The 14337-nt window shown below is 47.0% G+C and overlaps 2 protein-coding genes across 2 annotated transcripts in view; one reads left to right on the forward strand and one right to left on the reverse strand.

Moving 5' to 3' along the window:
- LOC141126683 (uncharacterized) overlaps positions 1-14337 on the forward strand; it is a 640228-nt gene that overhangs the window by 14248 nt on the left and 611643 nt on the right. The gene's annotated exons all lie outside the window — the stretch shown is intronic.
- On the reverse strand, positions 12408-13340 carry LOC141129563 (olfactory receptor 6B1-like). Its single transcript, XM_073617660.1, has one exon. It carries the CDS (start codon positions 13338-13340, stop codon positions 12408-12410), a length of 933 nt encoding a protein of 310 aa, XP_073473761.1.

Below are 14337 nucleotides of genomic sequence, written 5' to 3' on the forward strand. Positions count from 1 at the left end.
TGCATCCATACCAACCACTGACGTCACCTAGCCCATTCACTTACATGGCCGGGAGTCCCTAGCCACATAATCAAAGGTGTTAGGAATGGGGTGGTCACATCATTGTCTAAATATGATAATTTTGGCCAATTATGTGACCACTATGCCCATCCCTTTTCTTTTATTGCCGATGAAAGCTCAGGGAGAGGTTATTCAGAAAGTAGTCATCGTTGGGTTTTTGCTTTTGGCAAGCATCAGGCATCATGGATGTGCATTGTGGGAATAAATGAATAAATAAAGGACTTGTCCAAGACTGTCCCTGTCTTTTTAGTTACACTTTCCATACCCATTACTGATTCACATGCGGGGGTGGGGGACAGTATCTGTGTGTCTCCTTATTTTTAAAGAGAGCTTTCCAGATTCCAGGAACCCTGCTACAGAACCCCATAACTACCAGACCAGGATTGTGGAGAAGAAGGTCTGATCACCATCAACATGTGACCCCCTTGTTGAAGGCATATGGCTTGGTATAATTCAGGAGGTAGGCATACGCCCCCCCCCCTTTCCTGCCCCGCCAGTCTCATTTTCGGATAAGGGTCTGGCATGGAATTTTGCAGGGGACCGCATGCTTTTTTTTTCTTGATTTTTGTATAATATTCCCTCCAAAAAAATTCATAGATAGAATTTGGGGGTCAACTCTTACTGTGTTTTCTTGGCATCCCCTTAAAATTAATACCCAACCTATATGACATGGTATGAATTATGGGGGAACCCCACAACTTCTTTTGTGTAGGGGTCCCCCATTACTATACCAGATCCTTGTCTAGGATCTAGTCAGCAGGTCACAGTACCCCTGCTGTGCTCAGACAGCGAGGTTCCTGAAGCTCAAGCACCAAGCCTATCTGTCTGTCCATTATAATGCATGTGCTTCCACTGTGGAGGCCCTTAAAATTTAGAGTTAAGACTGCAGATAATACTGGGGTGCCTTGACAGGGCTCTGTAGCTTACGCATGTATTTGCAAATGTGTTCAAACTAAACCCCTGTTTTTGTTTAACGCATACTGTTATACAGGGTAATTCAGTTGGTTGCAAGCTGGTCAGTAAGTTGAGCTTGGAATTTCTTTGGTTTGGTTTTGTTTTGCATGCGTTGCCCTTTTATGTGCTCCTTGCTGCAAAGGCCAGTTATAGGTGAGGGCAGTCACCATTTGTTTGTAGCAGATCACAGTACCCCTGTTGTGCTAGGACAGTGAGGTTCCCAAAGCTCAAGCACCAAGATAGATGTCAGTGCCTGACTTCATAGCCGCATGTTCCCACCACTTTAGCCTCCTGTGGACAAAAGCCACAAATCCAAGGAATCGTGCACCTATTAGACAACAGCCTGTGCATGCCCCCTCCCTCCAACTTGTGCTCTCACCACTCAGAACCAGTTTTAAGGACCAATCACTTGTTCTTCAGACTGATTGAAAAACTGGAGGCCTGTGCTTTGGCCAGGCTTGGTCTGTGCATTTAAAGGAACAGCATGTGCAGAAGGTGGAACTTATATTTATCATGACTCTTCAGTAGGGATGAGCTTCGAGTTCGAGTCGAACCCATGTTCAACTCGAACATTGCCTATTTGACCGTTCATCGAATTGCGAAAGTTATGGGCCGTTCGCACCACATTCGAGTGGCGTGTCACAGCCCATAATTCTCTGCGGCATCACAGTGCATTGCTGGCTGATGATTGGCCAAGCATGCACTATGACCCGCATGCTTGGCCAATCACAGCGCCGTCTGTACAGAGAGCCGTAATTGGCCAAAGCCACGGTGGCTTTGGCCAATTATGGCTCAGGGGGTTTAGTACACGCCCCACACTATAAAAGGCCACCTGCGTGGCGGCCTTGTGTAGTGTGTTGCAGTGGAGAGAGAGAGACCGTATCATTTGATTTAAGTTAGATAGAGTAGGCAGGCAAGTCAGTTAGCTGCACTTAGTGTATTGTGTGTGTGTGTGTGTATGTATATATATATATATATATATATATATATATATTGATATTTATATATATATGCATCCTAGGTATTGTGTGTGTAATATATATATATATATATATATATATATTTCTTTCTCGAACATCCTCTGCACACTGTCCACCTAAACCTACCTGAAGACAATTGCTGGTGTTCTTCTGATCCTATTAGTACCACAGGCAGGCAGCTACAGTATTTACAGTTAGTGTACTGTGTCCTCTGCACAGTGTGCACCCAAAGCTACCTGAAGAAAATTGGTGGTGTTCTTCTGATTCTATTAGTACCACAGGCAGGCAGCTGCAGTATTTACAGTTAGTGTACTGTGTCCTCTGCACAGTGTGTACTCAAAGCTACCTGAAGGAAATTGGTGGTGTTCTTCTGATCCTATTAGTACCACAGGCAGGCAGCTGCAGTATTTACAGTTAGTGTACTGTGTCCTCTGCACAGTGTGCACCTAAAGCTACCTGAAGAAAATTGCTGGTGTTCTTCTGAGCCTATTAGTACCACAGGCAGACAGCTGCAGTATTTACAGTTAGTGTACTGTGTCCTCTGCACAGTGTGCACCTAAAGCTACCTGAAGACAATTGCTGTTGTTCTGATCCTATTAATACCACAGGCAGGCAGCTGCAGTATTTACAGTTCGTGTACTGTGTCCTCTGCACAGTGTGCACCTAAAGCTACCTGAAGAAAATTACTGGTGTTCTTCTGATCCTATTAGTACCACAGGCAGGCAGCTGCAGTATTTACAGTTAGTGTACTGTGTCCTCTGCACAGTGTGCACCTAAAGCTACCTGAAGAAATTTGCTGGTGTTCTTCTGATCCTATAAGTACCATAGGCAGGCAGCTGCAATATTTACAGTTAGTGTAGTGTGTCTTCTGCACAGTGTGCACCTAAAGCTACCTGAAGACAATTGGTGGTGTTCTCATACTAATAATACTACAGGCAGTTGATTCTGCTGGCTGCAGTATCAGTGTATATATATATATATATATATATATATATATATATATATATATATATATATATATATATATATATAATATATATATACATCCCAGCTTTGTGCAGCTACATCTCACTGCAGGCCATTAGTATGTCTGGAAGGCCAACAAGGAGAGGCAGACAGTCACAAGCCAATAAAAGAGGGCAAGCAGGCTCTGTGTCTAGAGGCAACAGTGCTGGTCATGGAGACAGTGCATCCTCATCAGCACGTGGCCGTGGGACACGCTTGTCCTTTTTTTCGGCAGCTGGCCGTGTTAAGCCGCAACATGCGGAAGACTTGGTAGAGTGGATGACCAAGCCGTCCTCATCCTCTCTCACCCAGGCTCAGGGTACTTTGTCTGGCAAAGCAGCTGCCAACGCGGCCTCTTCCTCCGGCTCAATGGCATCAGTCACTCCTTCCCTAGCCCCACCATGTCCTCCTGAGGAGTCCCCTGAACTGTTTGACCACAATGTTGGGTACATGCTCCAGGAGGATGCCCAGCGTTTTGAAGGCTCCGATGATGGTACCCAGCTAGAGGAAGGCAGTAACGTGAGCCCAGAGACAGGGGGTGCCCAAGAAGGACAGCAATCTAGCAGTCATGTTCCCCCAGCTGCAGCATACTGCCAGCTTTGCTCCAGTGATGAGGAGGGAGGGGATGATGAGGTCACTGACTCCACGTGGGTGCCTGATAGGAGAGAGGAGGAGGAGGCACATCACCAATGAGGCAGGATGCCCTGCAGGGGCCAGCTTAAGGGCAGCACACCAACTGCATCACACCGCAGAGCTCCGCATGTGCAGGGCGCTGCTGTCTCTGTGCGTTATTCCAAAAGTTCTTTGGTGTGGGCCTTTTTTGAGACGAGTGCATCAGATCCCACCGCTGCTATTTGCAACATATGTCTCAAGCGGCGTATCTCGCGTGGCCAAAACATCTCCTGCTTGGGCACCACATGCTTGACTAGACATATGTTGACCTGCCATGCAGTTCATTGGCAAGCGTACCTAAAAGACCCACACCAAAGAACAAAGAGGACCTCTCCTTGCTCCTCATCAGCTGGGATCTACAACCCCACTATACCTTCAGTCCTCTCTGAAACCTGCACTGAGAGGAATGAAGGTGTAGAATTAGGTGTGTCACAGCCAAGTACTTGGGGGCAATCTGCTATCGGTACACTGACGTCAGATTGTACCAGGCAAATTTCCCTGCCCCAGCTGCTGCACCGCCGAAAGAAGTTCACTCTCAGCCATCCACATGCCCAGCGGTTGAATGCTAGCTTGGCTAAATTGCTAGCACTTCAACTGCTACCTTTTCAGTTGGTAGACTCTGCACCCTTCCGTGAGTTTGTGAAATGTGCGGTTCCTCAGTGGCAGGTTCCCAAACGCCACTTTTTCTCACAGAAGGTGATTCCGGCTCTTTACCGGCATGTGGAAGGCAATGTCTTGGCCTCGCTGGACTGGGTGGTCAGCGGTAACGTGTATATTACCGCTGACTCATGGTCCAGCAGGCATGGACAGGGACGTTACCTATCTTTCACCGCACACTGGGTAATTCTTCTGGCAGCTGGGAAGGATGTAGGACAGGGTGCAGTAGTGTTGGAGGTTGTTCCGCTACCACGCCTCCAAAATACTACTAGTTGTGATTCTTCCACACCTCTCTCCTCCAACCCCTCCTCTTCTTCTTCCTCTATGGCCTCTTCCTGTGCTGATTTGTCTTCGGAACCAGCGGTGCTCCGTAGGCATTCAAGGTGCTACACAAGGCCGCAGGCCAAAAGATGCCATGAGGTGCTTGAGCTGGTGTGCTTGGGGGACCGGAGCCACACTGGGGCAGAGATTCTGTCAGGTCTGCAGGGGCAGGTTCAGAAGTGGTTGACGCCACGCCAGCTTAAGGCAGGTATGGTGGTTTGCGACAATGGCACCAACCTCCTCTCCACCCTCCGACAGGGACAACTGACCCATGTGCCCTGTTTGGCTCACATCCTTAACTTGGTGGTGCAGCGGGCGGGCAGGTACACGGGCTTACAGAATGTCCTGAGGCAGGCCAGAAAAGTCTGTGTGCATTTCCGCAGGTCATATAATGCCAGTGTTCGGCTGGCTGACCTCCAAAATGAATTTAACCTGCCGAAGAACCGCCTAATCTGTGACATGCCCACCAGGTGGAACTCAACGTTGGCCATGCTGCAGCGGCTGCACACGCAACAGATGGCCATCAATGAGTACCTGTGCGACTATGTTACCTGGACAGTGTCAGGGGAGCTTGTTTTTTTTTCCCCACGCCAGTGGGCCATGATCAGGGATGCATGGACTGTCCTGTCACCATTTGAGGAGGCCACAAGGATGGTGAGCAGTGACAGTGCATGCATCAGTGACACTGTCTCCCTTGTCCACCTGTTGGAGCACATGCTGCATGGAATAATGGACAGGGCACTTGAGGCAGAACAGAGGCAGGAAGAGGAGGACTTCCTTAGCTCTCAAGGCCCCCTTTATCCAGACAGTGTTCCTGCATGCCTGCCGATCACACAGGAAGAGGACGAGGAAGAGGAGGATTGTGTCAGCATGGAGGTGGAGCCTGGCACTCAGCATCAGCAGCAGTCTTTAAGGGATCATTTACAGTCCCAAGAAACCCATGGACTTGTACATGGCTGGGAGGAGGTGGCTGCTGATCATGTCATCCTTATTGACCCAGAGTACTCCGGACCGAATGCCTCAGCAAACCTACGCTGCATGGCCTCCCTGATCCTGCAAAGCCCGCGGAAGGATCCTCGTATTCGTGGTATCAAGGAGAGGGATCAATACTGGCAACCCTCCTTGATCCACGTTACAAGGGTAAGGTTGCGGACCTTATCTTGCTGTCGCAGAGGGAGCAGAGGATGAAACATCTTCTGGAGGCCTTGCAGAAAGGTCTGTGCAACGCATTCCCAGAGACTGGGAGGTTACAAACTCCTGTTCCTGGACAACGTGTTGCTGAGGCTTCGGTCAGTCAAAGACAATGTTGTGGCAACACCACAACCACCAAAGGCCCAATTTTTCTGCCCCTGTTCAACAGGTGCATGTAATTACAATTCTTGATCTAATATTTCACAGCAGGGCCCATTTCTGCACCCACAAAGAGTAACTGTGAGGACTTACAGTGCTGTGGCACCAGCATCACCACCACCACCAAAGGCCCAATTTTTCTGACCCTGTTCAACAGGGGCATGTAATTACAATTCTTGATCTAATATTTCACAGCAGAGCCCGTTCCTGCGCCCACCAAGTGTAACTGTGAGGGCTTACAGTGTTGTGGCAACACCAACACCTAAGGCCGCAATTTCTGCAGAGTATATAGGGCAGGCCCCTACTTTCAAACATCCAAGTTACAAATGACTCCTACTTGCAAGCGGAAGGAGACAACAGGAAGTGAGATGAAATCTACCCCTAGGAAGGGAAATTCTCTCCTGTAAGAGTTAATATGGGAAAAACGTGTCTCCTCTCCACTGATGCTTTATCACCAATCCTTATTTCACTAAAAACCCCAAATTGTCAAAAAACATTTGTCATTGGCCCTTTCTGCAAGGCCTCCCGAAGATGTTTCATCCTCTGCTCCCTCTGCGAAGGCTGGATAAGTTCTGCAACCTTACTCTTGTAACGTGGATCAAGAAGGGTTGCCAGCCAGTAATGATCCCTCTCCTTGAACCTACAAATCCTATGGTCCTTTTGCAGGATCAGGGAGGCCATGCAGCGTAAGTTTGCAGAGGCATTCGATCCTGAGTCCTCTGAGTCACTAAGGATCACATGATCCTCAACCACCCCCCCCAGCCACGTACAACTCCATGGGTTTCTGGGGACTGCAAACGATCCCTTGAAGACTGCTGCTGATGCTGAGTGTTATCCTTCACCTCCATGCTGACACAATCCTCCTCCTCCTCTTCTTCTCCCTGTGTGATCGGTGGGCCTGCAGGAATACTAGTATCTGGATAAAGGAGGCCTTGAGAGGTAAGGGAGTCCTCCTCTTCCTCCCACTGTTCTGCCTCAAGTGCCCTGTCTATTATTCCACGAAGTGTGTGCTCCAACAGGAAGACAAGAGGGACAGTATCACCGATGCATGCACTGTCACTGCTCACCATCCTCGTGGCCTCCTCAAATGGTGACAGGACAGTGCATGCTTTCTTGATCAGTAGCCACTGGCGTGGCAAAAAAAAGCCAAGCTCCCCTGACCCTGTCCTGGTGCCATACTCACGCAGGTACTCATTGATGGCCCTCTGCTGTGTGTGCAGCCGCTGCAGCATTGCCAACGTTGAGTTCCACCTGGTGGGCATGTCACAAATGAGGCAGTTCTTGGGTAGGTTGCATTCTCTTTGAATGTCAGCCAGTCGAGTACTGGCATTATATGACCGGCAGAAATGACCACAGACTTTCCTGGCCTGTCTCAGGAGATCCTGTAAGCCAGGGTACCTACTCAAGAACTGATGCACCACCAAATTCAGGACGTGAGCCATACAGGGAACATGGGTCAAGTGTCCCTGTCGGAGGGCGGAGAGGAGGTTGGCGCCATTGTTGCATACAAACATTCCTGGCTCAAGCTGGCGTGGCGTCAACCACCTCTGAGCCTGCCCCTGCAGAGCTGACAGAATCTCTGCCCCAGTGTGGCTCCTGTTCCCTAAGCAAACCAACCCAAGCACCGCATGGCATCTTTTTGCTTGAGTGCTTGCGTAGCCCTTTGAACGCCTACGGAGCACTGCAGGTTCAGAGGACAAATATGCAGAGGAAGAGGCCATAGAGGAAGAACAAGAGGAGGGCGTGGAGGAGAGAGCTTTGGCAGAACCAACACTAGCATTTTGGAAGCATGGTGGCGGAACAAGCTCCAACAATACTGAACCCTGTCCTGCATCCTTCCCAGCTGTCAGCAGAGTCACCCAATGCGCCGTGAAAGAAAGGTAACACCCCTGTCCATGTCTGCTGGACCATGAGTCAGCAGTAATATGCACCTTAATGCTGACCACCCTGTCCAACGAGGCCAAGTCATTGCCTTCCACATGCTGGTAGAGAGCCGGAATGGACTTCCGTGAAAAGAAATGGCGTTTGGGAACCTGCAGTTCCCACACATTTCAAAAAATTCATGAAGGGGGCAGAGTCTACCAGATGAAAAGGCAGCAGTTGCAGTGCTAGCAATTTGGTCAAGCTAGCATTCAGACGCTGAGCAAGTGGATGGCTGGGGCCGAATTTCTTTCGACTGTTTAGCATCTGGGGTAGGGAAATTTGCCTGCTAAAATCCGATGTTGGTGTACCACTAGCAGATTTGCCGCAAGTACTTGGAACACCTATTTCTATACCTTCATTCCTCTTAGTGCAGGTTTCTGAGAGGACTGGAGGTATAGTGGGGTTGGAGATCCCAGCTGTTGAGGAGCAAGGAGAGGTCTGCTTTGTTCTTTGATGTGGGCCTTTTAAGTGCTGTTGCCAACGGACTGCATGGGAGGTCGTCATATGTCTGGTCAAGCATCTGGTGCCCAAGCGGCTGCTGTTTTGGTCACACTTGATACGCTTCAGACATATGCAAACAGCAACGGTGCGATCTGCTGCACACGTGTGAAAAAAGGCCCACACCAAAGAACTTTTCAAAATATGTGCGGGGTCAGCAGCATCCTGCACCTGCTTAGCTCTGTGGTGTGATGCAATAGGGTGGCTGCCCTTAACCTGCCCCCTGGAGGGCATCCTGCCTCGTTGGAGATGTGCCTCCTCCTCCTCCTCTCTTCTATCAGGCACCCAAGTAGAGTCAGTGACCTCATCATCCCCTCCCTCCTCGTCACTGGATCAAACTTGGCAGTATGCTGCAGCTCGGGGAACATGACTGCCAGTTTATTGACATTCTTGGGCACCCGCTCTCTCTAGGCTCACGTTACTCCCTTCCTCAACCTGGGTACCATCATCGCAGCCTTCAGATCGCTGTGCATTCTCCTGCAGCATGTACCCAACACTGTGGTCGAATAGTTCGGGGGACTCCTCCGTGCATGATGGTGGGGCTAGGGAAGGAGTGACTGTTGACATGGAGCTGATGGAATAGGCCGCTTTAGCAGCTACATTGGCAGGCAAACTACTCTGAGCCTGGGTGACGAAGGATGAGGAGGATGAGGAGGGCTTTGTTATCCATTTGTTATACATTCCACCAACTCTTCTGCATGTTGTGGATCAATAACGCGGCCAGCTGCAGAACAAAAGGACAAGCGTGCCCCACGGCCACATGCTGAGGATGCACCGTGTCCATGATCAGCACTGTCGACTGTAGACCCAGAGCCTGCTTGCCCTCTTTTAGTGGACTGTGAGCGTCTGCCTCTCCTTGGTGGCCTTGTGGACATGCTGTAAATTTTGTTTAGCAAGACCACACTACACTGTATTGTGTACTGTGTACACCACTAGAAAAGTAGTAGCAAGTGCACTAGGGGTGCACGGTACTGTGTAAACCAACAGAAGCGTAATAACAACTATGGGTGTACTGTATTGCGTACACCACCAGGAAAGTAGTAGCAACTGCACTATGGGTGCACGCTACTGTGTACACCAACAGAAGTGTAATATCAACTATGGGTGTACTGCATACAACACCAGAAAAGTAGTAGCAACTGCACTATGGGTGCACAGTACTGTGTACTGTGTACACCACCTGAAGTATATTAGAAAAAGTACACCAGGAACGGCCTGCAGTCAGATATAGCTAAACTGGATACAGTGGATATATATATATATATATATATATATATATATATATATATATATATATATATATATATATATATAGAGAGAGAGAGACTGTCTGTATATATATATTAAATACACTGCAGCTAACTGAATAATCTGCCTGCCTGCTCAATCTAAATGACACTCTCTCTCTGTCCACGCCAACAACACACTAAACGGGGCCGACGTGCAGGCAGCCATATATAGTGTGGGGCATGGACTGAGCCATTATTGGCAAAAGGCACCCTGCTTTTGGCCAATTATGGCTCTCTTAGCTGAGGGTGCTGGGATTGGCCAAAGCATGCAGGTCATGGTGCATGCTTTGGCCAATCATCATACAGCAATGCACTGCAATATAAAACTTGTATTGAAGAATCGCAGCAACAGTTCACAACAAACTGGGGGGGCAGACTACCCAACTGGGTGCACTCACGGTTTCCAGCAATGTGACAGGAGCAGACTTTAGCCAAACTGACAGTATCTGTTGAGAGGGGCAGAATGTGGCCTGGCCATCTCATGCCCAGTCGGGAAGGTATCCAGAACAGTTGGGACCCTACACTTTGCCTCCTCACCAGGAACCTTTCCCTATCTCTAGTGTTTTCCCTCGCAAATGAGGTACTCACTCACATAAAGCAGGCCAAACCCAGGAGCCAGGGCCTTACATAGGCTCTGCCTGACCCAAGATGGCTGCCAGAGTCACATGGGAAGACAGCATCCAACTGGCTGGGTCTGTACTGGTGACGATGACAGTGACCCCCGACAATCACTTGACCAACAGGGAGCTGCAATGGTGCATCTGCTTGCTCACTCGCCGGAGACTCTCTACGCAGTCTAGATCGTGGTGCTTGCTTGCATTCCCTGAGTGGCTGGGTCCCCTGCTCTCAGCTGAAAGCTGTGGTCCCAAGAGAAAGACTCCTTCCTGGACCAGGATAATTATGATCTCACCCAGCATTCTTCTCTCTCTTCCAGCTGGCTGGAACGTGTAGTCTGCTGCAGTCTGGCTCCAATGCAAATACTGGCTCCTTGGACCACATATCCCATGATCACTTGCTCTCAGCTGTGGTCTCTGTTTGCTTTGTATTCAGGAAATGATGACACAGCATCCAGTCTGAGCACTAGGGGGAAACAGGCTCACTGAAGCTGGTGTTTCAGAATGTTCCACGATGACTCAGGGAAAGTCAGCCAGCACCCAGCTACACATGCATGACACATTAGTACATTTTCTTACCTTGCCTCTGCTTTCTGCCAGTTTCACCTAGGCAAGGGTGACATCATGATCCTTCAGATGAGTTCCTGGAAAACAACAAGTATCCCAAATATCACGATCACTGGGTGTGCTGGAGCATCTTCTTGTGAGATTTGGCATTCCCTGGGATCTTGCAAGAAGGATAGTGACTAGTAAATGGCAAATCTGGCCAGGTTTGGTCCGCCAAGGGTTTGGCGAATCTTGTTAGACATTCAGAGAACCCAAACTGTTATATAAAGGCTTACACACTAATTGATGTAATAGTATGGATGTCATACTATATCCTTAGGCTAAACCTTTACAAAAATGAGCTCATATTATTTAATAACCCTTTGCCCTCTCCTCTGACTTCTCTATGAAGATCAATGGTACTACTATCAGTCCATCCCCTCGTACCTGGGTGCTAGGTGTGATACTGGATTATGACCTCTCCTTATGGCCCACACCCACTTGCCACCTTAACCTCTGCAAAATCTCCAAAACATGCCCCTTCTTGGAAATAAGAAGAAAGGGCCCCACATCCAGAGGTTCCAATTGTCTTTATTAAATCACTGTGACGACTCCAGGGACAGGAGCAACCAGTCACGTAAACACGTTTCACACATTCATCTTGTGCTTAATCCCAATTAAGCACAAGATGTATGAGTGAAACATGTCTATGTGTGTCCCTGGTGTCATCATGGTGATTTAATAAAGGGAATTGGAACCTCTGGATGTGTGGCCTTTTCTTCTTATTTCCAAGTATTTCCACAGAGGCGGGCCAGGGCTGGCACTCCTGATCCAGTTCCATCCAAGCTCATCATATACACCTGGAGCAGTGGGTTCTTCCGTTCCACATACCCCTTGTTAACCAGCTACACCACAAAGTTACAAATTTTTCCCAAGTTATGTCTTGCCTTGACTATTGCAGATCCCTCCTTGTTGGCCTACCTATACATAGAATGGCCTCCAGTCAGTGTCCTGAAAAAATGGAAACCAGCACATAGAGGAGAAGGCACTCAGAAGAACCAGTATGTGCATGACATTTTATTAGCTGACCCTGAGAAACACTTCTGGAACTGATTGACCACTTATGGCAGTATTGAATTTATAAAAGTCCAAGCATAGCCCCTTCTTGCATCCAGCACTTGCACAGTCAACAATCTCTGATCCTTTATATAATCTATAAATGGTTTATATATATAAGTCCCACCATTGTGTAGTGTTGCAAAGCAGGAAGCAGAGCATATGTGTGTAAAGAGGAAAGGAAAAGAGTTTTTTTTTAAACATTAACATGCATTGATAACTTTATATACAGTACATCAGGCTGATCTCCTTTAAACATGTACTATATATTTAAAAAACATACGAAAAAATGAACAAATTGCCAATAAAGATGCTAGCATTTGTATGGACTGTTTGGAGTCAGTAGCTTAGACGCCAGTAAATGAGAGTATATGACTTGGAGAGTCACAATAGAACCATGAACCTCTACACCAGTCTTTCACTTATAATTTTTTTTCACTTAGAATTTTTCTCAAGGTTTTTCTTATTTCTTGGGTTCGAAGACAAAAAATGATGGGGCTGCTGAAGTGTGGTATAAAGGCATACAAGCAACTGAGCAGCACAAAGACATCGGTGCTGGAAAGTATCTGAGCCTGGATGCCATAATCGATGACCCGAGGTAAGTAGAAGAGGGTGATGACAAACCAGTGTGCGATGCAGGTGTTGTAGAGCTTCTTCCAATTTTCTGATCGGGATGTCAGACAAATACTTGCAATGATGACAATGTATGAAATTAAATTTAAGGTGAAAGGACCTACATGCATAATTATTCCAGCATAAAATCCATTTCTTCTGATTGCCGAAGTGTCCGTACATGATAGAACAGTGACCTGAGCCAACGAGCAGTAAAACAACAGGATTCTGTTTGGTCCACAGAATGGAAGAGGAAGAGCCCAGCTCATGACAAATAATCCAATAGAGGAGGCAACAAGCCAGACAAGGCCACACAAGGCCATGGCCACTCTTTTGGTAATTATAGAGTGATATCTAAGAGGCTTGCAGATGGCAACATACCGATCAAAGGCCATCAGCATAATGGTTAAGGAATCCACTAAGTTCAAGGAATGGACCATCCCCATCTGAAATAAACAACCAGTAAAAGATAAAGTCCCATCACCAGTAAAATATCTGACAATCATATTCGGCAGGGTTGCTGTGTCAAAAATTAGGTCAGAAACGGCCAGGTTTAGGATAATGATATACATGGGCTGGTGTAGATGGGCCTTCAGGAGGATTATCATGATCGCAGTGATATTTGCACACAGAGATAGGCTGTAGACACAGATTATTACTGAAGCAGCCATGGCATAAAACTTTTCCGGGAGACCAGGGAAACCAACAAGGATAAAATGAAAGACCTCCGATTTATTGGCCATGCTATCTACAGGACACAAAGGAAAACATAACTCTCAAGCAAAAATAAAGAAGAACTATATATACAGTATATTTATATTATTTTAATGTTATAAAATAACATTATTAAAGTAGACACTGTAACTGTTGTAAAAGTTATATAACAAACTCATTGTTTAAAGATTACACATTATAATAATTTTTGGCATAAGGCGCCAAGATTTGGCAAGACTATTTTGTGATTCTTATGCCGCGTACACACGGTCGGACTTTTCAGCTACAAAAGTCCGACAGCCCGTCCGACAGACTTTCGACAGACTTTCGACGGACTTTTGGCAGACTTTCAACAGACTTTCTAACGACCGGACTTGCCTACACACGATCACATAAAAGTCTGACGGATTTGTACATGATTGATTGCTTTCTGATCTCTTTTGACTTTTTACTACGTTTATGTTCCTTGGAGGAATACTACTCTTCCTATTAAAGGATTAAATAGTGACCATTATTTAATAAGCTATTTGGGGGGGGTATGGATGTGTGGTGGCCATCTGAGTATGCTGACAACGTTGTCTAATTTTAGTGAAATGTTGGTGGTATTTTTCTAATAAATTAAATTTTTTGATTAGTGTTTAAGTGAATTTGCATAATAAAATTTCATAATTTTTGCTAAATTGCCTGTTCTTCTCTGAAGAATTGCTTTTTGGAATTGTCTTTGTAATTCCTATTTTTTTCTTATATGTTGAACCATTTCAGAGGAACTCACCGCAGTACTATATGTAGACTTACTCTCTGGGGTGTGAGCATTTAGCTAACTAAAAGCAGCTGCTGATGTATTTAGCATTTTGCTCTTGAATCTAACTTGCTTAGATGGAGCCCTCAAGTCATTTTTACCTCTCTTTTTTCCTCTTCCATCCAAACCTGCTTTTCTCATTGGGTTTTCTACTCCCACCCAAGCTTGCGGTAATCTCAAACCTTTCTCCTCCACCGATCTCTGCTCTCCACTGTGGCCATTCTCTT

Source organism: Aquarana catesbeiana, linkage group LG02, assembly GCF_042186555.1.
Source record: "Aquarana catesbeiana isolate 2022-GZ linkage group LG02, ASM4218655v1, whole genome shotgun sequence".
Lineage (NCBI taxonomy): Eukaryota > Metazoa > Chordata > Amphibia > Anura > Ranidae > Aquarana > Aquarana catesbeiana.

Coding starts and splice junctions, on each gene's coding strand:
- LOC141129563 (XM_073617660.1), bottom strand. CDS start 13,340: ATGGCCAATAAATCGGAGGTCTTTCATTTTATCCTTGTTGGTTTCCCT.